Below are 23,466 nucleotides of genomic sequence, written 5' to 3' on the forward strand. Positions count from 1 at the left end.
TCTTAAGAAAGCTAGTCACCATTAATGGACCATTCAAATTTGGCATTATACATTTAAAGGTTAAGTATACCCAATGGCCATGATAATGCTTAAAGAATGATGAGGTGATTGGCTGAAAATGATTTTGAATAAGAACAATTATGTTTCCTGAATCAGAGAACCACAGATGTTAAGACACATTGGACTATTTAGGTTTGTATGTTAGTGTTGTGTGTCCCACAAAAGAATGTGTTGAGTTTTCAGCCACTGAAATCTTGTTAGGATTTTCTATCATTTTCACTTTGGTTGGTAGAACATACCTATCAAATTTAAGATAATTATAGTGTTATGTAATTCAGAGTGAGAGTGAGAATGAGTTTGATGTTCCAAAATGAGAAAGTTGGCAGTAGAACTTCTAGAATATATAATTGTGTAATGTTATATATATATATATACTAGCTGAGTTTTAAGAAAAATACTAAAAAGAAGAGAGCTAAAAAATTGATAGAAGTGCTCGTTGAAATTGAAAATTGAAAGCGCAAAAACAAGTTCAAAATCCTAACCTAATTGATTGGAAATGGTGATTGGATTTGAAAGGAATTAGGGTTTTAAAACCGGAGAAGAAGAGGTGTATTTGGTGGGATGATGAAAATGACAATGTTATTAAGTTTCAAGAGAAACATAACGCCAATTGAAAAGAAAATAAAAGATAATGTGAATCTTTAAACTCTGATAGAAGGATAATTTATCAATAATCACTATACATATCACACAAGATAATTTATCAGTAATCACCGTGTATATATATATACTCTCTAATTAGTAGTAGAATTACTCTCCTAGATATTTATAGGATACCAAAGAAAATTTAAATGTAAAATATAATGGTTTATATGTTTGAATGAGTCACATCAAACTATAAAATTGAGTGGATGTCAATGTACGGATTTTTATTTTCTTAACAAAAATTCTTATCATTGAAAAGCCATGCAACATTGTAATTCTAAGTATATACAATAATACAATGTAAAATCTGCTATTTGTTCCTTTCGTATATCATAATTGTTTTTGTAGCACAATGCACAATTGCACAACCAAACTTGGTAGCAGGTTCAGAAAAAGCAAAGGGGACATGAAGAGAGCAATGAAATTCATGAATTCATTTACCCACATGCATTTTCTTCACATCACAATATTTTATTTTTCCCTTGAAATCAAGGGTTTGTACCCTTTGTGTGTAACTATGAAAAGAGGTGACACAAGAATGCAGAAGCAACTGACCAAGGTCTCAAAAAATCAATGGTTTAATTATCAGAACAATCCTCTCCCATTGAATTTTGAACGTTTTCAAAACACACTTTAAGCCTAAATTTCAACCACCACCAATATCACAATGGTCACAGAGCAGGAACCTATTCAAACTACTGTTCCGAGTTTCTAAATTTTGCAACTATGCCAAAAAAATATAGTACTCAGACCATTGCCGGCTCTCGGAGTTTGTTCTCAAGGTTTTGTGCCACGGCATCAATAAATTCCTCGGTGTTCAAGTAATATTCCCTTGTCACCCTGCAGATATTGATGATGTCCAAACATTTAGACAAACAGTTTACTAAGAAATAATTTGTGTACACACTGCAATGAGTTAAGGTTAGAAGTTAAGTATAATACTTGAATACATTTAACAACGGAGTTCACAAAAATCTCATGACCAAATTGCAGCTCACTCAGTTTGAGATCCAAGATGTTTGAAAACATTAAAATATTCATGGGAGAACCACTTACTTAGGGCCATGACTCAGAAGTGCGAGATCTTTCGTCATCTTTCCTGACTCCACGGTTTCAACACACGCAGTCTCCAACTTTCGAGTAAAATCTTGTAACTTCTCGTTATTATCTAGTTTGGCCCTAGTATATAATAACAAACATTCATATTAAAAGAAGGAAAATGAAAGAGGAAGGATGAAGAAACACCACAGCTTACCCTCACAAAGATAAGCTTATATTACAATTTATCCAGTTATATATTTATATTCATCTAGTCCAACCTAAACTTTTGCAAAAGCTTCTGAATTTGCTAGTTCATGAATCACACCACAAAGTACCTGTGTTCCAGTCCTCGTGTCCATGCAAATATGGAGGCAATACTGTTTGTACTAGTTTCTTGTCCCTTTTGATGAAGACGGAAATGTCTAGTGACAGTTCCATGAGCTGCCTCAGCTTCTAATGTCTTGCCATCAGAAGATAGCTGCAGAAATATGGCTGCATAATTATGGAAGACGACCAAAGGAAAAAGAGAGATAACAATCTTGATGAAGAAATACTGGATTCTGTATTGTTCTAATACATACCAAGACAGAAGTCATAAGACCCAATGACCCAAATCCTGCACACAAGAAAATACTTCAATAAACTGAGTTTAATAGACATTTCTTAGCACGTCAGAATTATTCATGCCATCAAACTTTCAATGCTATCCTTCCCAAATATAGAGCCCCGCAAATGTAAAGCAAGACATGTAGCTAGCTTGCAGAACCAGCACTTGAAATAACTTTTGTTAATAGCTTATTTTCCGCATAAATATCTTCTTGATGTCATTTTTTCCCTCATTCTTATAAATTTCGAGTGAAACTGTAATAACCAAAGATGCCCTTTTGTACTAGTAAATCAACAACCACTTTTGACAGTTTGGATCAAGAATGAATCTAATCAGAATTGTGCGGATAAGTGTTCTACACCTTGGGCAAGTAAATCACTTTGGACGTCACCATCATAATTCTTGCAAGCCCAAACATATCCGCCTTCACTTTTGAGTGCATATGCCACCATATCATCAATTAGCCTATGCTCATACCTGAAGCCACTTAGAGTGTCAATTATCTATGTGTATATATGTAATGAATCAGAAATTTGGTTCATCAAAATGAAAACAAACCATATCGAATGTTCTTCAAATTTTTGCTTCCATCTTTCTTCATACACCTCCTGGAATATATCTTTAAATCTGTAAGACTATCAAACTGTAAATGAGTTCAAATATCAACAAAATAAAGAGAGGATAAGTCTAAATTACTAAGAAATCTGGCATACAACAGTGACACAGAATAATCACCTGCCATCATATTTCTTGAGAATTGTATTCTTGGTACTCAAGTAAAGTGGCCACCTCTTTGAAAATGCCAGGGACATTGATGATTCAGCAAACGCTCGAATAGACTATAAAAATATCAAAAGCAAGCATGTTTACACACAACAATAAAAACAAAAGCAAGGGTTTATACATTTAACTAAAACATAATGGTATATGCTTGTAGAAACTATAAAATGAATCAAACCTCATCAACATTATACATAGCAAGTGCTACACCTGGGCCTTTGAAATCGAAAACATCTAGTTCCATTGGACTCTCACCATCTTCAGGGACTATATAGACATAGATACAATTTGGTAAAAAAGTCAGTGATGCTTAAAATATTGTTCAAAAACGAAGTTTAAACTCTAGTAAACATACCAAATACCAACTTCAGCTTCCCAGCTCCATTAATTACAGTATCAGTGGCCCGATACTGATCACCAAAAGCATGCCTACCAATACAAATGGGTTTTTTCCAACCTGTTGACTGAAAAGTAAGTTCCAACTGCTGCTTAACAATAATTCAGTTCCATTAACAATCAAAGTAGTTAAGACATTACCTGGAACAATTCTTGGTATGTTGCAGCATATTATGGGTTCACGGAAAACAGTACCTAGAAAAGAAGGGAAAAATATCATTCAATAGATAAAAAAAAACTTTGTTCCTGCATTGAGTATTATGCACATATTACAAACCATTTAAAATATTCCTAATTGTGCCATTGGGGCTTCTCCACATAGACTTCAATCCAAATTCTTTGACCCGGGTCTCATCTGAAAAATTCGAAATAGAATCAAGACAACCTTTAGTGAGTATGAAAAGCATTAAATGAATTAAGATTATATATAGATATATACGACATTCTCAAGGATGATACAAGTTTGCCTAAAAGTTCATGATAAAAGGTACTTCGTCTACTTAAAGCAAAGTACAACTAACCAGGAGTTATAGTTGCACATTTCACGGCAACATTGTACCTGCAGCACACAAAATCTTTAATAAATCAAAAGGGTGCCCAAACATTATACAAAAACGAAGTTATTAGAAATAAGAGAGGGAGTGACGACTAAAAGTAGGATAAGAAATCCTCCAAAGCAGAGAGATAGAAACAAATCAGGCGAAAAAGATAGTAAAGAAAAGCAGAAACATTAAAACAAAAAAGCATGCAGCAAAGCAGTTCAATCTCTATACAAGCTACTCCAATTTTTATAGAACTCCCATGGAAGGCTGACTAATGCAAAGCACAAGAGAGAGTCCTAAAATATAAACCTAAGTAGAGAGCAGANNACTCCTAATTCTTTTACTTCTCTTTGTAACAAAAGGCAAAATTTACCAGAGCATTGCATAAAATTCACAGTGCCACACAAAATTTTGCTTCTTAATATTCATTAAAACAGAACCAATTTTCAAAGCTAACCAGCACAAGACTGCTAAAGTAGGAGGAGACACTCAGCTTATCAATGACCCTAAACAAAATGCTGGCAGACATACTTAGCTTGATGCATCTTGATGCAGAATCAGAAAAGGTAAACCAAAACAGACTCTCTCCCCAAGCTGCTAGCAGCTGCTATTTTTCATGAAACAAGCAGAATATAAAATGTAGCTAAAGAAAGAAACTATATAACTCTTAGTTTAACATGGCATTCAAACTCTCACCATCTCCAGAAATATTACACATTTCTATAATCTCTCTTTTATACTTCACATTTAAGCGACAGATATCTCCAACATGCAACAAGTATCAAGTTTATAAATTACTCAAAGTATCATGCTTTCCATTCATATTCAAAATTGACTCACTTTAGAGTGGCTTCTGCGCTTTCAACGGTGACTCTGTCATCTGTAGCATCACGATTCAGAATCCCCAAATCAAAATACTTTACGTCTAAATCCAAATAGGGAAATATAAGCTGCAGCCACATAGTAAAAAAAAAGTAATAAATAAAATTAAAAACACACACACACACACACATTTTTCAATTTTCATGATAAAATCAAACTAAAAAAATTGACAAAATGCACATTTCATGTATATACTTTATCCTTTATCATCTTCCATATAACCCTCGTCATCTCATCACCTAAACAGCAAAATAAATAAATATCAGCATGGCTAAAGCAATTAACTGTTGATAGAGACAGTGCATACATATAACTTAAAACGGATTATACAAGTTAGCAGCTTCTAGTGGTCTCTAATCACTTCTAACTAGTAAATTATCAGATTCAATTTCTTTTTTCTTTTCTCTTTTTCATATTCTGTTAATTGAATTGGTGAGGAAGGGGAAACTGTTACCGTCCATTTCAACAATGGGATTGCAAACTTGGATTCTGTGAGAGGAAGCGTAACATCGAAGCGAAACGCGATTGATGGGAGAAGAGAAGGAGATGGTGTTGGGAGAAAAAAGGGGGCGGAAGAGGCGCGGAGAAGGAAGGAAGAGGGACGTAGGGTTTCTGATGGCTGTGGAATAAGAAGTGGAGAACATGGTGGTGGTGGTGGTTGTGGCGGCGGAGGTGGCGCCGGTGGTGGCGGTGAATCGAAGGGCTGCTCTGAACATCCAATAGCTGAGCTGAGGTTTATGCTTTTCTTTAGAGTTGGGACCTAACAAGTAAGAAGCTTAGCTAAGTTAAGTTAAATTATTTATAATATGCATTATTATTCTTATTATTATTTTAGTATTTTTGCAATGAAATAATCTTATGACTAGCTTGATTAACGTTGGTCTCTGTTTTAGATTGAGTTGTAATCAAAATTAAGGACCCTTCAGTTAAGAAATGAGAAATGAGAGTTACTCTTAAAAAGCAAAACATATTGAAAGTGGATCAATGCCTTAGAGCTTAGAAGATGAACCTGATATATTATTGTTAGGACTTAGGGTTAGGGCCTTAGGGGTAAGAAAACCCTTTCAATAACATGAAATTAAATTCATTCTCAAACATTACTCGGTTTTTAAATTAGTTTTAAAAGATTTTTTTAATTAAATTCGTCTTTTAAAAATTTTAAATTAATCGCATTAATTCTTTTGACATTTTTTTGTTGACAGGTGTCAAAATTTGTTAATGTAACACGTTAAATGATACATTACTACAATACACACATAGGAATCTTAATTAACTATGAACATAATAAATTTATAAAATTATGTCAAATCAAAATTTAATTGAGGAATGAACTTAAAGTATTGGAATTTCTCAATTTAAAATTAATTTGATTTAATTTCATAAATTTATCATATTAGTCATTATTTAAAATTACTATATATGTGTTGTGGTGTCACTTAATTAATATGTCATATCAATAAATTTTGACATCGTTAATCACAAAAATTATGACATGACTAAAATGTAAATATTTGTAAGACAAATTTAATTAAAAAAATATTTTAAAAATTAATTTAAAAATTAAGTGATTTTTTGGAGAATATAAAGAAAATAATTAATAAATCATGTCACTTTTATTTTTATGTTTATGTTTATATTTAGATGTTTCAATAATTACTATGACGAGAAAAATGATAAGCAAATGTGTCATTCTCTTAACCCTTCCTCAATTTAGATGGTAAGGAAAAATGGAGGTTTCAAAATGAAAAAAAGTATCAATATTGTTTGCCCTCTTTAATCTTGTCACTCATTTCTTTTTTTTAAAGTATTTTCATACATGACTTAAAAATAATTTACAAGATTGCTCTGGGTTTACTGATCCTTTGGTGTTAAAAATCCGAGATATCATGTCTTGGAAATGGCGTGCTGATCTTCGGTTGATCTTGAGAGATGCAAATACAGTAGCAGACATCATGGCAAAGACTGCAATGAGGACTATTTCTTCTCAAGTGGAGCTTCCATTACCTTGGAAGGAGTTTGAAAGTAGTATCGGGACTGCCTTTCTTAAGCAGTTTCTTGTTTTTTTTTTTTCTTTCTTAGTTTTTGTTTATTTTTCTTTTAAGTCACCAAAAAAAAATCTTCCAAAGTTAGCTTAAATTTCCTCAAAGTCCTAATTAGTCACCTCAAATTTTCTCTCTTTTTTTGGGGTTTTTTTTCCCCCAAAATGTACTAGTTTATCATATGTTATAATTTGCTTCAAATACCCTTTTTTCCTTATAAAATATTATTAAAATTGTTCCAACACAATTTAAACAAAAGCTAGGTGTATTGAATTTCCCCTTTTATTTATTTATTATTTGGTTTGGTTACAAAAGGCAATATAGCTTGTAAGTTATTATAAAAAAAAGTTGTGAAAAAAAAAAATGAAAATATAACCCAAAAAAATAAAAATAATAAAAAATCTCCTAAACCCTAAATAAACCCCAAAACCTCACCACTGTAACTGCATCAGCATCAATGGCGTCCCTGCTGAGAGTGAGGTCAAGGGCGAGGCCCAACCCTCTCTTCCTCCGCACTCTCCCCACTTTCCTCCACCTCCGTCGCACCCTCTGCTCCGCCACCCAGTCCCAACCCGACCCTGACTCACCGCCAACAACCACCAAGGTCCTGGAATCCTTCAAGGAGGAATTCGAAGTAGGGTCCCGCCTCATCACTCTCGAGAGCGGCAAGGTCGCACGCTTCGCAAACGGCGCCGTCGTTTTGGGCTTGGACGGCACCAACGTCCTCTCCACCGTCTGCTCCGCCAGGGGCGACGCCGTTCGCGATTTCTTGCCCCTCACTGTATGTTCCCTCATTTCTTTCTTCTTTCATCAAATGAAAAAAAAAAAAAAAGCTTTGTATTTTTTTTGTCATTTATTTTATAGGGATGGAAGTGAATTGAGCATTTTTCCGAAGCTACTCCTTGCTTCGATTTTTCGTTAGAAACTCAATAAGCTAAGCTCATTAATGTACCTCGGTTGGGAGCATAGAGAATAGGTTACTTTTCTTTTCTTGGCCTGGCTCTTAGTTCACTTATGTATTAGAGGGTCGTGATAGAGTATAGGTAGGGAAGTGTTAGGATCAATATGGGGTGTGTGAATTTGAATGGATTGATTTTCAGGATTGAAATGATGGTATGGGAATAGTACTCCTCAATTTAAGGACATCTGAAATAAATAGTTATGTAGTAGGAATAATAGTACACCGCAGTTCAGAATTGTGGAGTTGTCTAACTGTTGCCTCATATGTATTGTGACATGTACTCATGTCCAATTCTTTTCTCTGACAATCAGAATTTGCTGAAGTACAGGAATAGGAATCTATACTCCCTTTTTTTGTAATAAGAATCAAATTGACCAATGTGTCGGTTGTTAATAGGTGGATTACCAAGAAAAGCAGTTTGCCCAAGGTGTGATTCCAACAACATATATGCGTAGGGAAGGTGCCCCAAAGGAACGTGAACTATTGTGTGGTCGGATCATTGACCGTCCAATTCGGCCATTATTCCCGCCTGGGTTTTACCATGAGGTTCAGGTGAGGCCATTGTTAAGTTATCCTTTATTCAAAATGTTTTCTATTTTTTATTTTAGTAACAAAAATGCATGACTTCTAGGTTATGGCAAGTGTTCTTTCTTCTGATGGAAATCAAGATCCAGATGTACTAGCAGCTAATGCAACATCTGCTGCTCTTATGTTATCAGATATTCCTTGGGGTGGTCCCATAGGAATGATTCGTATTGGGAGGATATGTGGGCAATTCATTATAAATCCTACTATGGATGAGGTAATTTTAAAATTCTTTCACTACGTTAGTTATCAGATTTCTATATATTAATATATTAATATATTTAATATGAATATGAATTTAATTTTTATGCGCTATCAGTGTGAAATAGTTTTACACAAACAACTAATCATGTGTTGTCACATCAGTAAAATAACTAATTTTCAAACCTACTATTTAAAAAATCATCTAAACGCTTGAAACTAATTGAATAACCATGTAAAACTCTTTACACTATTAGCGCGTCAAAATTAGTGTGAAATATTTTTACACAAACAACTAATCATGTGTTGTCACATCAGTAAAATAACTAATTTTCAAACCTACTATTTAAAAAATCATCTAAACGCTTGAAACTAATTGAATAACCATGTAAAACTCTTTACACTATTAGCGCGTCAAAATTAAACTCTATTAATATATAATGTTTTATATAAAATGGGTTGGGGGCATCCTTTGTTTTGTTAAGCAGTTTCTCTTACTCCACCCATTGTGTTTTATTGTTCTTTTATATTTGAAGTTGAGTTGAACTGCCAATCTACTTTCTTTGATGAGTTTTGCATATTACCATTCTTACTATTTCACTCAAAATGACCATCTAGCATACTTTTTGTATCAGAAAATGTGTTGGTTTTGCAAATTGCACCTCAATTTGATTTTAAGCATTTTTTCCCTTCTAATTAACATTGAAATTCTATTTTATGTGGGTATGTTAATGACAATAATCTGGTTGTTTAATAATGAAATACCATTTCCTATTTTCTTATAGCTCCTTATTTTCTTGATGCAGTTAAGTGTAAGTGATCTTAATTTGATATATGCATGTACAAGGGACAAAACTTTGATGATCGATGTACAAGCCCGTGAGATTTCTGAGAAAGATCTAGAAGCTGGGATAAGATTGGCTCATCCTGAGGTGACTTCAAAAGTCAAAACCATTTTTATTATTATTATTATTATTATTATTCCTCTCTATAATTGGGATGTTATTGAGATATGTTCCTCTAATTGTTCAGGCAATTAAGTATATTGAACCTCAGATCAGGCTTGCTGCAAAAGCTGGTAAATCTAAGAAAGAATACAGACTTTCTATGTTGTCTGACAGAACAATGGAGAAAGTTAGCAGCATGGCAGCAGCGCCTATTGAAGCTGTTTTTACTGATCCTAGTTATGGAAAGGTGTTCTTTTTCTACCTCCTTTTTTCTTTCTTTGTGCTTTTTGTGATTAGTATAGTAAACTAGACATTGAACTCTCTCATTAATTTTTGTGGGTTTTTCCAATAATTACTTCCAGTTTGAGCGTGGAGAAGCATTGGATGGTATTACACAAGATGTAAAGAGGGTGCTTGAGGAAGAAGGTGATGAAGAGAGCTTAAAAGTTTTGCCGAAGGCAGTAGACACAGTGAGGAAGAAGGTATGCAGCCATGTGATTAGTTAGAAATTAGGGGGCGAACAGTCTTCTAATTTTTCTCCCCAATATACAAATATATTATCCTTGACTCCTTGCTTAATTATTCAGTTTTAAAATGAGAAAATCTTACCATATTATTTGAATAACCTCTGGCCATATATACCTTAGACATGGTTGGGGATGATAAAAATTTATCTTCTTCTTTCTTTCAATACTTCTTGAATTGGAATATCTGTCGAAGTCATCATCTATTAAAGTGTCTAGATACCTAAGTAGATAAGTATTTTCTTTCATGAGGTTTTGGTGCTAAATTTTAAAATAAACACAGAAGGAAAAACTTGTTTGCTCTTTGGTGAAACTCACTGCCTTATTATTTGAAATTTTTAAAATACCTTACAAGCTACAAAGTTACTTAGTGTATGATTGGTGATGGTTAACTTGATCATGACAGAATTACATATGATGTTTCCACTAAAAAGTTTTTTTGTTATTGCTGTTGTCATTTTTATTTTATTTTTTTATAAAAAAAATTTAATATAGGTAGACATAATCCACACCATACAGAAACTTTTTTAAGGGATAACATAAGATTCCAAAATTGTCGGATGTAAGTTATATATCTCTCTCATATATTGTTTTAGGATTTGTTGAAGATTGGTGTTTATATTTTCACAATGTAGGTTGTCCGTAAAAGAATTATTGCAGAAGGATTCAGAGTTGATGGAAGACGGTTGGATGAAGTTAGGCCTTTATGTTGTGAAGCTGGAATTTATTCCGTATTGCATGGATCTTCACTTTTTAACCGTGGAGAAACACAGGTCTATTCTATGATTTTATTTTATGTTTTATTCTGTTATTGATTTCTAAAAGCTTGATAATTGCAAACTGAAATGTATATTTTATTGTTGCCATGGACAGGTCCTCTGTACAGTAACACTTGGAGCACCTACAGATGCTCAAAGATTGGACTCTTTAGTTGGTCCTCCAACAAAGCGATTCATGCTTCACTACAGTTTTCCACCTCATTGCATTAATGAAGTTGGTAAACGTGGTGGTCTGAACAGGCGTGAAGTTGGGCATGGTAAATTATGCACACAAACAATTAAAATAAATAAATAAGAAGAAAAAGAAAAAGGGTTAAAAGTCAAAATTAGTTCTTTACTAGATAATGAAAATATTGAATACCAAATGGCTTATAGTTAGATAGTTGATGTTGAATTTGAATTTGAATTTGAATTTTTTGTTCACTACTCATGTGAGATGGAAGTACCGGTATAAGATATAAATCAATACTATTGTAATTGGCTTTATTTAGCACAACCTTGATCCATCATATTTTAGATGAAAGGGGTGCTAAAACAATCATTTATGCGAAACGATGGTGTGCTTTATACTAATTGACTTCTCCATGATATGCCTGGTTTTATGTTTAGCTATGGTTATATGATCAAGTTATTCATTCTAGAAACTACAACAACCAAAGGATGATGAGTTCTAAGTAATTACAGATTGTCTTATACAAAACTTAAGTTCCTAACTAGAGGTTGGTTTCTCTACTGTTTTATTTTTGTAGGAACTCTTGCTGAGAAAGCCCTTCTTGCTGTTTTGCCTCCCGAAGATGATTTTCCCTATACTGTTCGTGTCAACTCAGAAGTCATGGCTTCAGATGGTTCAACATCAATGGCAACAGTATGTGGAGGTGCTCATTCTAACCCTAAGTAGCAGCATTTGTGTTGACATTTACAAAATAAAGATGCTTGTTCCTGAATATTTTCTTCTTTGAAGGTAGCATGGCTCTTATGGATGCTGGCATTCCAGTACGTGAACATGTTGCTGGTGTTTCTGTGGGTCTTATCAGTGAAGTTGATCCATCCACTGGTGAAATAGCGGATTATCGTATATTGACTGATATTCTGGTATTTTTCACAACGTATTGAGTGCATTTCTTTACAATGTTTGTTTGGAGTATTATTGAATTAAAAATTTGAACTTTACTAGTCTACTTATGTAAAAAATTTTATCAACATTTTTTAATCATTTAATATTTTGATTTATATTCAAATTTATTTTTTTATTCATAGGCAATCTTAATGAAAAAATACATTTTCCATCAATGATCCTCTTACAGCCAAAGACACTCTTTGTGGTATTAGTAGGTCTTTAATATTTTTCATGTATCGGCATTGCCTAATTATGAGGTGGCCAAGGGAGATTTATGTATAAATGATCTCACTGCAGTCCTGATAGAGCGCAATTGCGTCATTTGATCCATGAAGCCGACCGCTCCCCTCCCCAAGTGGGATATGATTTTGTTGTTGACATTGCCTAATTAGGTTCCCCATTTGTAGGATTCTTAGGTGTATATTCATAGTGATATTGATATTGAACAACATAATAGATGATTGTTCTCTTACCAAGTATTAAATTTAAAAAAATTTATTTTTAAGGGCTTGGAAGACCACTTGGGTGACATGGACTTCAAGATTGCTGGAACTCGAAAAGGAGTTACTGCTATTCAGTTGGACATAAAACCAGCTGGAATTCCTGTAGATATCATATGTGAATGTTTAGAACCTGCTCGTAAAGCTCGCCTTCAAATTCTTGATCACATGGAACAGGAAATTAGTGCACCTCGTAACAAGGATGACAGTACTACGCCACGATTAGGTCTCGACTTTTAACCTCTTTTCGCCCACCCTATTCTTCACTTTTGGTGTTTTTTAGAATAGGTTTTCCTACCATGCAAAACACCCTTTCTAAGTATGAAATTTTTCTTTGCTAATGCAGCCACCTTAAAGTACAGCAATGATGCTATTCGTCGCCTAATTGGGCCAATGGGTGCTCTAAAGAGAAAAATGGAAGAGGAAACAGGTCACTTTAAGTTTGAAGCATCTTGGATGTTTACCACATTCTGTCCTCTTGTTGGTTTACCTATAAATGTTGTGTTTCTAGTATGCTGTATATATATTTTGTGAAGCAGAACACATTTGTATATGTTATGTTTATTGACTATGCTATTATGTATTACAATCAGGTGCACGGATGTCTGTAGGCGATGGAACGCTTACAATAGTTGCTAAAAATCAGGCTGTAATGGACAAATTACTGGAGAAGGTAGTTCTTCTATCATGTTTAGCCTTAATTTTTCTATAAAGCTATGCTTGTCATCTGTAATGGCATTATGGCATTCCCAAGGGAGACAATGTTTCTCTCCTGTTTTAGGAAATATTGATTTATCTTCTAAATCATTTTGACATGTGTAGTTTATCCTTATATGTATCCCATAAAAAAAATAATGTATTTATTAATGATGAATGGTGAAATATCCACTCTTGTTTCTTCCTTCATGGATGTCGTATTGATGACCATTCTTGTTTGTCAGATTGATTTTATAGTAGGCCGTGAAATTGAAGTTGGAGGAATCTACAAAGGTGTTGTCACCTCTATAAAAGAATATGGAGCTTTTGTGGAGTTTAATGGTGGCCAGCAAGGGCTTCTCCACATTTCTGAGTTGTCACATGAGCCGGTATGTATGATTTTAACTTATCATAATTTCTTATCTTTAAGAGCCATATTATTGTTGTTTCTGCTACCAACAGGAACAGAATTTTGCATATAATACTTTGTCTTTAATAACTCTACCATTTCCACAGGTTTCTCGAGTTGCAGATATAGTCTCTATTGGCCAGCAGCTTTCTTTGATGTGCATAGGCCAAGATGTTCGTGGTAACATTAAATTATCCCTTAAGGCAGTTAAGCCTCGTCCCGGAGGATCAGAGACTGATGATGTAGGTGAAGTATCTGTGGCATCTGCAAAAGAAACAGCCAAAATTTGGGCACCGGTTGGGGATGAATCTAAAGCAGAAGAGCAACAAAATTCTGCCTCTGATTTTCCGATAGGCAAAAATGAATTAGGTGAGGCGAAGCCAGCTACCTCCCAAGTACCAGTATTTTTAATACGTAGTGCTGAAGAGTGTGGGGATGAGAAGTCTACCAGCTCAAATCTGACATCAGAGGATACCCCCAAAAATAAAAGGAGAGAACCAATTCACAAGTCAAAATCTCGTCAATCTCAAGATGTGATGGATGCTTCATCTTTGCATTCAGGTCCCTTCCCACGTACTAATGCTAAGAAGTCAAAAAATCTGAAGCAGAAAAAGTCTAGTTCGCATTTGGAGGAGTGTGAGAAGGAAGCTGAAGATAAGGAAGCGGTAACTGCAAAACAACTGAAAATTGGAACTAAAGTTACTTCCAAAGTGCATCAAATTCGTTCACACGGGTTGGTATTGGATTTGGGTGGAGGACTTAAAGGAATGTACCGATTTGAGGTATGAGTTGCCTTTATATCCTTAATGACATAGATGCTCAATGTCCCCTTTCTCTCTCTGTGTGTAGCTTTAATTAACATCTTATATACACGTAATTAACATCTTATATACACTTTGCCCATCATTGCACATCATATTACCTTTTTCAGTGGTTGAGAACAATGCATTTGTTGGACTTTATCTATGGGTTATAGCTGGAATTTTCAACTGATCGTTCATACAGAAGTTTACACACTTGCAAATCCACATTAATTTCATCGTAGACCATTTATCAGATGAATTTTTTAATCCTTTTCATTTCTGAAGTCCACCCATGTGTTTTGCACTATCAATTAATTTGTATTCCTTGTTTTGTCATGTAGGAGAATAGTGATAAAAGGAACTTTAAGATAGGTGAGGAGATCAGAGTAGCATGCTCAAGCTTTTCTAGCAAGGGGATTCCAGTAATGACTATGGTGGATGAAGACTAAATTCCTAGTGGTCATTCCTTTTCTCGAGCGATCCGCTAAGATGATGACTTCGGAGATCTACTCGCAGCACGCTGGAAGCAAAAGTGATTGTTATTCTGGTTTCTGGTTAGTCACCAGTGATTTTATTAAAGAACTGGATCATAACGAGTGCTATTGACATCAGTCAGTTCATGCCACCGACACCATTTAGTGAGACTACACTAAATTGTTGTTGAGCTGCTGAAAATTCATTCAATGAATTTTGGGAGACATTTCACATTGTGGTCCATAGATTTAACCATATGAAGCATGAAATGCTGATGAAAATGAGTCACAGTCTAGAGATGGTTGATGCAAGATTACCAAAATAACCACCGTTTCATAGCAAGACAGTGGTATGAGTCTAGTAATTGACTAACATTTAGTTGTTAATCATCTATACTACTATCTGTTTAATTTTTGTTGAGGGAAGGACTAAATAAATGTATACGAGTTATTCTTGCTAGGGTTTTGGTACTTATATTGATTGCATGTTCATTTATGAATATTTGATCCTCATCTAAATGGAAAATGTGATTTGGTTTCTGATTTCCGTTTTTTGAATTTTGTAAAGAGAAAACAAAAATGGTAAAAACAATAAACTCTACTTTCTGTTTTATTATTTCTGTTGCAAAGATCTAAAAATTTAACAAGCATACGGTTCAATGGCTTTCAAATTCCATACATCAATAGCTAAACCCTAACCAATATACAATATATAATACAATATGTAAATACAAAAATTTTCTAAAAACATACCATGCGAATACAGCATTATACATTAAATAAAAAAATGCTTTGTTCATAAAATGGAAAAGTTATAATAATGTTAAAATCAAATATTTATAATTATGATCCTAGATATGAGGATTATTCAGATGGTAACTAGAAAAACAGAGATTGAATAATAATCTAATCTTCTAACTGAGTAAAAAAATAAAAGATAGTAACAAACAAAAGTAAATCTAAAACAACAATGTTTGATGGACACACATGCCAATACATCAGCACAATTCAGGTAATTGAGTATGATAGTGATAGTTCTCAGTTGGTTTCACAAAGATGCTTCCAACTCTATTCTTAACTAAAGAAATTGCTTCCCAAGTTGGTAAATGAGGCAATGACCACCAAGTACCAAGAATTCCAACCAAAGTGAACTTTTGATCTCTTACTTCCACAGCAGCCAGGCATAGAAGCTTATAGTCATGAACTTCAACTTTGCTGGCATACGGCTGCAAGATCAAAGGATCATAAGATACCAAAGGTTTTACTCAAAAGAATAACAAGATTCTAAGACATCCTTATCCATATCCGCATGCAAATTCTCGGTCAAAATATATGATATTTGTTCTATCAACATGGCAAAGTCAAATATTTTCATCGATGTAGCTACATGATTAAATGTTTGTTAGAAACTGTCTTGTACTGACAATGCATACAAATTAAAATCCAAGTTCCAAATATCGTTGCACTCATCATTACATACGTATATATTATGTTCATTTTTACACCAACTAAATCTGTAGGGGGAAAATACAGTACAAATAAAAACATGAGTCAATAACAATGTGGAAATAGGGAGATGCAATAAAAGAACTGGTTAAGATTGGGTGATCTAGTAACAAAACATTAAAAGCAACATATTGATGATATATTGATGTATGGAAATTCAATATCATGATTAAGTGCTATTACAAGAGAAAAGGAATTCAATCATGATATATTGATGTTAGGTATCAGTGGAGTACAAGTGATAAAAATGAGATAGCTGACTAGCATGCGAAAAAATAAGCTAATAAGGGATGTCATGCACCTTTTTCTTGAAAAAACGAGTATCTTGACGCATGGATTGTTCGCACAGCTGCAATATAAGGACATTTTCAAGAGATATATAATCACATAAACATTTTTCGTTGTTTCTATCAAATATTTATTCAAAATAAAAGAGCCTTTAGGTTAAGAATAAGACCACAATTCAATATATATGTTTTCGTCTCATAAAAAATGTTCTAGACCTATGAAAGATCTTGCGATGATTAAAATATGAAAATAACAAAAAATCCATCAGATATTAATACATGATCTGACCTGATCAACAAAAATATAGACAGAGAAAGGATTGGGCTTGGTGCTTAGGAGAAACAAGGTAACTTTGACAAACAAGATCATAATCGGATCATCCAAGTTCGTCAACACTGTAAGAAAGAAAAGAACAGGAAGCCAGAATTTCCTAGTGAATTTCAAAAAGTGGTGCACAATTTCTTCCTCCTCAGAAACATCCTGTGAGTTATCAGAAGGATCATCCACCAAAGCATCCCCAGCTTTAAACAAACAAGAAAACTCAAGTTATTGAAAGAAAAACATGAGAAAATGAGATAGGGAGGGAGAATATGAAGAAATATAGAAAAGTTAAAAGTGCATTAATACCAATGAGATGAGATATCTGGCTCACCATCCATGGCATGAGCTATAACTGATGCTGATGCAATTGACACTCCTAATATGCTTCCAATGCTCAAGTAACTGCCTGAAATATGCATCATCAACCTCATATTACATTTTATACCACTCACAGATAATGGAAGGGCATGTTTAGTACATTTTCCTTTTGCGTATAACTTCAAATTTGATATAAAAAGATTAAAACTAGTTAATTGGCGATTCTAGAACCACGCCACATTGCCACAACCCACAAATAAGATACACAGATAATCATCATAGTCAATCATAACCAGATGATGCATCTCAAGACGTGAAGAAAACTTGTCAAATGAGTATGATCACCATCATGAACCTAATTTCAGCTTAATGTGACAAGATTCCATACTAGGTACAAGCCAATTAACACAAGTTGCTTCAAGTTTAGTATGCTAACATGGATTTAATTTATGATATTAGACCATAATGTAAAATATTTATTTCTGCAATGCATCAATGCTTTTTCTCTCTGTAGTATAAGTGTATAACTACTACTATCCAAAGTTAATATGTAAGCACAACTAATCTAGCTTGAGCCTGTCGGCTCACTTTAAGGGTATCAGTCTCTCCTTACCAGTTTCTGCCATTTGCCAATACTCGAACTTGATATCTTATTGGGTGTTTGTTAGTTTTGATTTTGCAGGAGAAGAAAAGGTATGGAAGGAAAAAGCCTTGAAGGGTAAGCAGAAGTTCTTTTTACTCTTCAAATCCTTTCCTTCCATATTCCCCTCAAAAACTCCAACTCTCAAACATACCCTTAAAGAAACAAGTGTCAAACCATTGCAATCAACAAGCATTGCTTCAGTGCATCAAAATCAAAGTTTTGTAATGTTATCTGAATAATATTAACACAAATTTTGATGTTGCTTATTTCATACTGAAATATATCTTTAGTTGAGAATACCAACTTCCACTAAACCACACACTGAGAATATAGTTGATTGAAAAATTTACAATAATAATATATTAAAGAGAAAAAGAAAAACAGAACTAGATAGTTATTGTTACCAGAAAAGCGATTATTTTTACGCAGGAAGTTAGCTGGGACATTGAGATTGAAGCCATGGGAATGAAAAAAGGGTTTCCCTGGTTGTTGTTGAAGGCTGTTCTTCAGTTTTAGCGCCAATTGTGTTTTCACAATATCCAATTTCAATTTGCTGAACTTGTAACCTGAATCCAATGATAATAGAAGACACGAAAAGGGATTAAAGTTGAGAAATTTAATCATGGGTCAATAAGAAGATGAGTTAAGGAGGAGGGTGGAGTAACTAACTGGTAGTGGTAGTGAAGAACAAGTGTTGGTTGAAACGAGAGATTGGAGAGAGTCTGAATATTTGAACAAACTTTGAAACATGACCCATCATCTCAATCCAATCAAAGTTTCTTCCTTTTTCAATTCCTTGTTCCTCTTTGTACTTTGCATCAATCAGAGGAGCACCATATTCATGTTAGGATGTGAGGAAAGAGCATGCAGCTGCCACCCACTTCCTGAAAAAACACTTTTTTTTTTTTAAGCATTTGTCTTTATTTATTTTGTTAGTCTAGTTGTATACTTGTTGGAAATTATTTTTAATATGAAAATACAAAATAGAGATAGTGTTTTAATTGAATATTGATATTTAAAGTGTATTATAGTATTGTTTGAATGTGCAGAGAATGCTAATACAACACCCAGAAAGGGTATTGCTGCAACTTGACACTTCACCCACTATAATTATACTAAATAATCGTATTTCTAACAAAAAATACCAATATTTTTTCATATAAAAAATTAGTCTATATTTATATGATAGATAATATAATTTTACAATAAGAGAATTTAAAATATAAATGTCAAGTAATTGTAAGAGTTAGGTACAATTATGATTTCTAAAGTATAAGTCAAAAATTTTTTTCGTCTTCAATCTTTTTTTATATACAAAATCGTTTCTAAGGTCTAAAAACAAGTTTTAAAATCGTTCTTTTTACTTAAATTTTAAAATTTTGGACCAAATTATCCATAACAAGAAAAATTTATAAATAAAAAAAAAGAAAAAATAAGAGAATGAGAATGTTTTTACTCCTGCGAAGGAGGAATGGAGGAAGAAGGAGGAGAAAGGAAAAAAGAAGAAGAAGAAGCTGTCTACAATTTACTTTTGTCTCGACTTCCGTCGCCAAAAATTTAAAATCAAGTTAAAGTTTATGGACGATTTTAAAACCAAATTAAACCACCATTTTGTATAAAATAAGTTGAGGAGAAAAAAATTTTCGATTTATATTTTAAAGACCAAAATCGTATTTAACCCTAATAGTAACGAACCACAATTGCGTTCAAGATTGTAGAAGTAGTGTGTTAATAATGATTTTATTTTTTAACTATTAGTTATTATTATTAGAAATTCTTGAATTGAATTTAACAATTAGTATTTTTTATTTATTTTTTACTTAGTTCCAATTTAGAATAGCTTTTCTTCTATGTTACTATTTGCATGGTTTTGTAAGTAAAATAAATAGCAAAAAGCTTCTCCCACTCTGTTTATGATTATATTTGGTAATAACTAATAACACATCACTAGAATATAAGATTTAGATTGATTGCCATTTGAGTTAAAATTGCATACTACTTGCTTTAAGTTAATTTTTGAAAGGTGAAATCTTCTCCTTTATAATCATTTAATTGTAAATTATTTTAAATTAATAAGTTAGCACAAAATATATTGTCTTTAACTTTTACGATTCATTTGAGAGAAATAGAGAATAATCGGGGATACGCTTGTCAAATTTTAAAATTTTTTAGAGACTATTTTGTCAATAACAAAAGTCGGGTACCAAAATGTTAGCATTTGAATCTTTCGGGTACTAATTTAGTCATTACCTCTATACTTTATTAATAATGATATATTAGAATATATCCATAATAAACAAATATTGTTGTATTATTATGCACTTTAAATATTTGTAACTGAAAATTGTTATTAATATAGTTTTAATATAGATATTAATTATATTTAACTATTATTTTTTAATTCAATGAAGTAACAATAAGTATCAAATTTAATTAATTAGCTTGATTAAAGGCTTACATCATTTTATATATATAATGTCATCTATGCCAAAATGCTGATATGATACAATTACAAAAAGTAATAGAACATAAACTCATTCTATAATAAGCTTGCATCAACTTTTATATGATATAAAATTTATAAATAGATCGATAGATTATTATTCATAATGTTACAACTTAGACATGGATTCAAACAATGTTACAACTTACAAGTTACAACTAACAACTTTGCATATGCAAACAATAGTTTCGTATTTAATGCCCTTGCAATTATTTTTCATTGAACAAACTGAACTTTAATCTTTGGGAATCATCATGATATAAGAGAAGAATATGCTTGTCACTCATTGAGCAAATCACTTTCAAGGTATCATATTGAACCATGATCATGAAACCATCTTGATTCTTCTGAAACAGACCATTGACAACATCTACATGTGCTCCCTTGAACTCATGGCTTCAGAATAGTTTGGTGAATTGCAACTCAGTTAATGAAATTCCCTTGACTTTCAACTTTGTTTCATGAATTATAAAGCCTGCATTTTCCAGTCCCAGCACAAACAGAACACTCATCGGCATCTCCGGATATGTGCTTCAAGCAATGCTTGATCCTATCATTCACAACATCCTGTGCCACAAGATTGTTCAAGTTCAATATGACAGTTATAATGCAACATAGATTCATTGCTTGGTATTTATTTTTCATAGTACTCCTTCCACTTTCACATCAAAATAATAATTGCTTGATTCAGACCGGTGTAAGGAGTAAAAAATAGGCCCAAGGCCCAATTAGGATAGTTTTATTAGTAATTGATTTACTATAAATAGATATAGTAGAAAACCAAGTTGGGTTGGTTCAGTGGTTAGCTCACTAATCCGCATAAACAAGTGTTGGGGGTTCAAATCCCGTTTTGTGTATGCAACAACCCATTGTTCAGCGGCAAACCTTCAAATGGAGCCGGGTTTGGGGGATACTGTGGGAAACAAAAAAAAAACAGAAGAGGACAATGCAAAAGGTTTTGCGTGACAAGACGATATGAACCCTTGCCAGAATCAATTGCCTATGCTTGGTAAAAGCAGGATAATTGACATATAATTATTTAATTTTGAATCTGATACAATGTCTATGATCATGGTTCATCCATTAAGAAAGTCCAACCAAGCATAATATTCCCTAACTAATCAAGCATGAGAGAAATTTCATCCATTAAACAACTCCAATTGATTCATGAAAAGGCAATTTGAAATAAAACCTTTTTAATCATCTTGCCACATGATATTTTTAGGAATTCTAATTAAATCAGAATTGCTTTGTTTGCCATGATATAAAAATGCTATTAAACTTGAAACCCGAGGAAACAAAACATTTTCCTGAGTGATTTGTAAAACTCAACTCGGGACAGCAAACATGACATTGTGAAATGTACAAGAGTTCATACCACAAGTAGCTCATGCAGTCCAAGGGGTGCGGTTACAATGTATGACACGCCAGGATGCTCCTTTGCGGCCTCGGAACTTAACGAAGGAATGTCCTACATAATACAATGAGGAGTTTTAAGAATTTTGCCACTTACTGAAATCTTCAATCTTCATCAAGTTGAGGAATCACAACAACAATTTATAGAAGAACCACGCTACATGTACACCAAAAATCAGCCACAAAATCAGCCAATGGCATAAAATACATGTTAAAATATAAAATACCTATTGAAAATGAGTTAAACAACATATGTATTCATTTATACACAAATACATAGTGACTGATTTGGTGGCTGATTTTTGGTGTGCGCATAGCACTTTTGTTTACAGAAAGATAGGACAGATAACAGTTTTACAAAGGTCTACCTGATTCCAGTGCCTTCCGGGAGAGAGGAAAAAGGGGCTGATAACGACACGTTGTGCACCTTGTTCGACACAAGATTGAAAGGCATCTCTAATTGATGGTTCTGCTAATTCCTAAAAATGTGTATATATTATGAAACATTAGGAATTCCCCCAGAAATCCAAATTATAATATTGTCATAAAATGAAAAGGAAAAGAAAAAAGATGTTGATTTATGCACCATGAAGAAAATTGTTCACACTATGAAACAAGCTTAATCTCTTTTACCCCTCATGAAGAGAAAAGACAATGTCATTGCCCATGACAAACAAACAACCTAAGTAAAATGCTAACAGTCCTAAGATGATGCATACTACATATCATGCTTGCAAGATTCGAAAAACTTTATCAGCTAACATTTCTCTAATTCTATGTTTTTCTCTACTTGGCCAATTTTTACGAATAAAATTAAAAACAAAAAGATTACAGAAAATTAGTAAATTACCATATGAGCAGGCTCCACAATCTCGTACCCAGTTTTATGTTTAAACATCTCCACAAATTCATCTGACATCAAAAACCAAAACTAATTTTATACCTCAAATTATAGTATTCCCAAAGTACAATAAAAGGGGTAGTAGGAGTGATAACATCAAAATAAAGAACCGAGCTTACTAAGTAAGAGATTGGACTCTTTGCGACGCGACCCATGATCCACAATTATGACTGCATCACCATCACCAACCCCAACATAGCTTTTAGCTCTCAGACACAGTACTCTGCTTAAAGTTGGAGTCTTTGCTGACAAATTTGAGGTTTTGAAGGATACCCATCTCGTGTTTGTTCCTCTTTCACTTGCAGAAAGTCCGTAACAATAACAAGAACCAACCAAAGTAAGAGAATAAAAAAAAGTTCTTGTCCAAAAAAAGGAAAACAAAAAAACAAAAAAGAAAAAAAAGGAAGAAACTGAAAGGGAGAATGGAGGCAGTACCTTGTGAAGGGAAGGGAAGGAAGTGAAAGAGATTTCATGGGCACACCAAAGGACCAAAAAGTTGCTTCCTTTTTTAGTTTGGGGATAGCCTCATTAATAATACTATCAAATATCAATCAACCCATTCCAAGAATTTGCAAACCCTATA

At 33.3% G+C, this 23,466-nt stretch overlaps 4 protein-coding genes across 7 annotated transcripts; 1 reads left to right on the forward strand and 3 right to left on the reverse strand.

Moving 5' to 3' along the window:
• On the reverse strand, window positions 1,001–5,750 carry LOC107644530 (isocitrate dehydrogenase [NADP]). Its single transcript, XM_016348409.2, has 15 exons — window positions 5,408–5,750; window positions 5,149–5,192; window positions 4,912–5,021; window positions 4,051–4,088; window positions 3,807–3,884; window positions 3,671–3,724; window positions 3,489–3,590; window positions 3,312–3,400; window positions 3,089–3,192; window positions 2,912–2,980; window positions 2,715–2,830; window positions 2,328–2,362; window positions 2,082–2,224; window positions 1,762–1,884; window positions 1,001–1,545 (listed from the first exon to the last, which is right to left on the reverse strand). Exons 1-15 carry the CDS (start codon window positions 5,667–5,669, stop codon window positions 1,452–1,454), a joined length of 1,461 nt encoding a protein of 486 aa, XP_016203895.1. The 5' UTR covers window positions 5,670–5,750; the 3' UTR covers window positions 1,001–1,451.
• On the forward strand, window positions 7,358–15,530 carry LOC107644529 (polyribonucleotide nucleotidyltransferase 2, mitochondrial). Its single transcript, XM_016348408.2, has 16 exons — window positions 7,358–7,773; window positions 8,350–8,505; window positions 8,585–8,755; window positions 9,546–9,671; window positions 9,772–9,933; window positions 10,049–10,168; window positions 10,846–10,983; window positions 11,084–11,246; window positions 11,739–11,864; window positions 11,951–12,081; window positions 12,613–12,832; window positions 12,953–13,036; window positions 13,200–13,279; window positions 13,548–13,691; window positions 13,819–14,493; window positions 14,856–15,530. The coding sequence occupies exons 1-16, from the start codon at window positions 7,450–7,452 to the stop codon at window positions 14,961–14,963; spliced, it is 2,928 nt and encodes a 975-aa protein (XP_016203894.1). The 5' UTR covers window positions 7,358–7,449; the 3' UTR covers window positions 14,964–15,530.
• Window positions 15,783–18,975, reverse strand: LOC107644532. 2 transcript variants are annotated; one of them, XM_016348412.2, is made up of 6 exons: window positions 18,733–18,975; window positions 18,483–18,629; window positions 17,434–17,508; window positions 17,070–17,302; window positions 16,795–16,842; window positions 15,783–16,213 (listed from the first exon to the last, which is right to left on the reverse strand). In XM_016348412.2, exons 1-6 carry the CDS (start codon window positions 18,821–18,823, stop codon window positions 15,986–15,988), a joined length of 822 nt encoding a protein of 273 aa, XP_016203898.1. In that variant the 5' UTR covers window positions 18,824–18,975; the 3' UTR covers window positions 15,783–15,985. The 2 variants fall into 2 exon arrangements, with proteins under 2 accessions (XP_016203898.1, XP_016203897.1); XM_016348411.2 differs by having other exon boundaries at window positions 18,468–18,629.
• Window positions 20,552–23,451, reverse strand: LOC107644533 (sirohydrochlorin ferrochelatase, chloroplastic). Of its 3 annotated transcripts, XR_001621357.2 has the most exons (7): window positions 23,319–23,451; window positions 23,003–23,193; window positions 22,833–22,894; window positions 22,351–22,461; window positions 21,945–22,037; window positions 20,769–21,133; window positions 20,552–20,612 (listed from the first exon to the last, which is right to left on the reverse strand). XR_001621357.2 is itself a non-coding variant. In XM_016348414.2 (6 exons), the coding sequence occupies exons 1-6, from the start codon at window positions 23,354–23,356 to the stop codon at window positions 21,026–21,028; spliced, it is 591 nt and encodes a 196-aa protein (XP_016203900.1). In that variant the 5' UTR covers window positions 23,357–23,451; the 3' UTR covers window positions 20,624–21,025. The 3 variants fall into 3 exon arrangements, 2 of the variants coding, with proteins under 2 accessions (XP_016203900.1, XP_016203899.1); XM_016348414.2 differs by lacking the exon at window positions 20,552–20,612 and having other exon boundaries at window positions 20,624–21,133; window positions 23,003–23,181; XM_016348413.2 differs by lacking the exon at window positions 20,552–20,612 and having other exon boundaries at window positions 20,624–21,133.

Source organism: Arachis ipaensis, chromosome B05, assembly GCF_000816755.2.
Source record: "Arachis ipaensis cultivar K30076 chromosome B05, Araip1.1, whole genome shotgun sequence".
NCBI classification, from domain to species: Eukaryota; Viridiplantae; Streptophyta; class Magnoliopsida; order Fabales; family Fabaceae; genus Arachis; species Arachis ipaensis.

Coding starts and splice junctions, on each gene's coding strand:
- LOC107644530 (XM_016348409.2), bottom strand. CDS start 5,669: ATGTTCAGAGCAGCCCTTCGATTCACCGCCACCACCGGCGCCACCTCC. Junction 5,022..5,148: donor GGAAGATGATAAAGGATAAA/GTATATACATGA, acceptor ATGTGGCTGCAG/CTTATATTTCCCTATTTGGA. Junction 3,725..3,806: donor AATTAGGAATATTTTAAATG/GTTTGTAATATG, acceptor CTTCTTTTCTAG/GTACTGTTTTCCGTGAACCC.
- LOC107644529 (XM_016348408.2), top strand. CDS start 7,450: ATGGCGTCCCTGCTGAGAGTGAGGTCAAGGGCGAGGCCCAACCCTCTC. Junction 8,756..9,545: donor TAAATCCTACTATGGATGAG/GTAATTTTAAAA, acceptor TTCTTGATGCAG/TTAAGTGTAAGTGATCTTAA. Junction 12,833..12,952: donor CAGTACTACGCCACGATTAG/GTCTCGACTTTT, acceptor TTGCTAATGCAG/CCACCTTAAAGTACAGCAAT.
- LOC107644532 (XM_016348411.2), bottom strand. CDS start 18,823: ATGATGGGTCATGTTTCAAAGTTTGTTCAAATATTCAGACTCTCTCCA. Junction 18,630..18,732: donor GTTCTTCACTACCACTACCA/GTTAGTTACTCC, acceptor CATTGGATTCAG/GTTACAAGTTCAGCAAATTG. Junction 17,509..18,467: donor TAAAAATAATCGCTTTTCTG/GTAACAATAACT, acceptor TGCATATTTCAG/GCAGTTACTTGAGCATTGGA.
- LOC107644533 (XM_016348413.2), bottom strand. CDS start 23,356: ATGAAATCTCTTTCACTTCCTTCCCTTCCCTTCACAAG. Junction 22,895..23,002: donor AGAGTCCAATCTCTTACTTA/GTAAGCTCGGTT, acceptor TTTTGATGTCAG/ATGAATTTGTGGAGATGTTT. Junction 22,038..22,350: donor CCGGAAGGCACTGGAATCAG/GTAGACCTTTGT, acceptor TGTATTATGTAG/GACATTCCTTCGTTAAGTTC.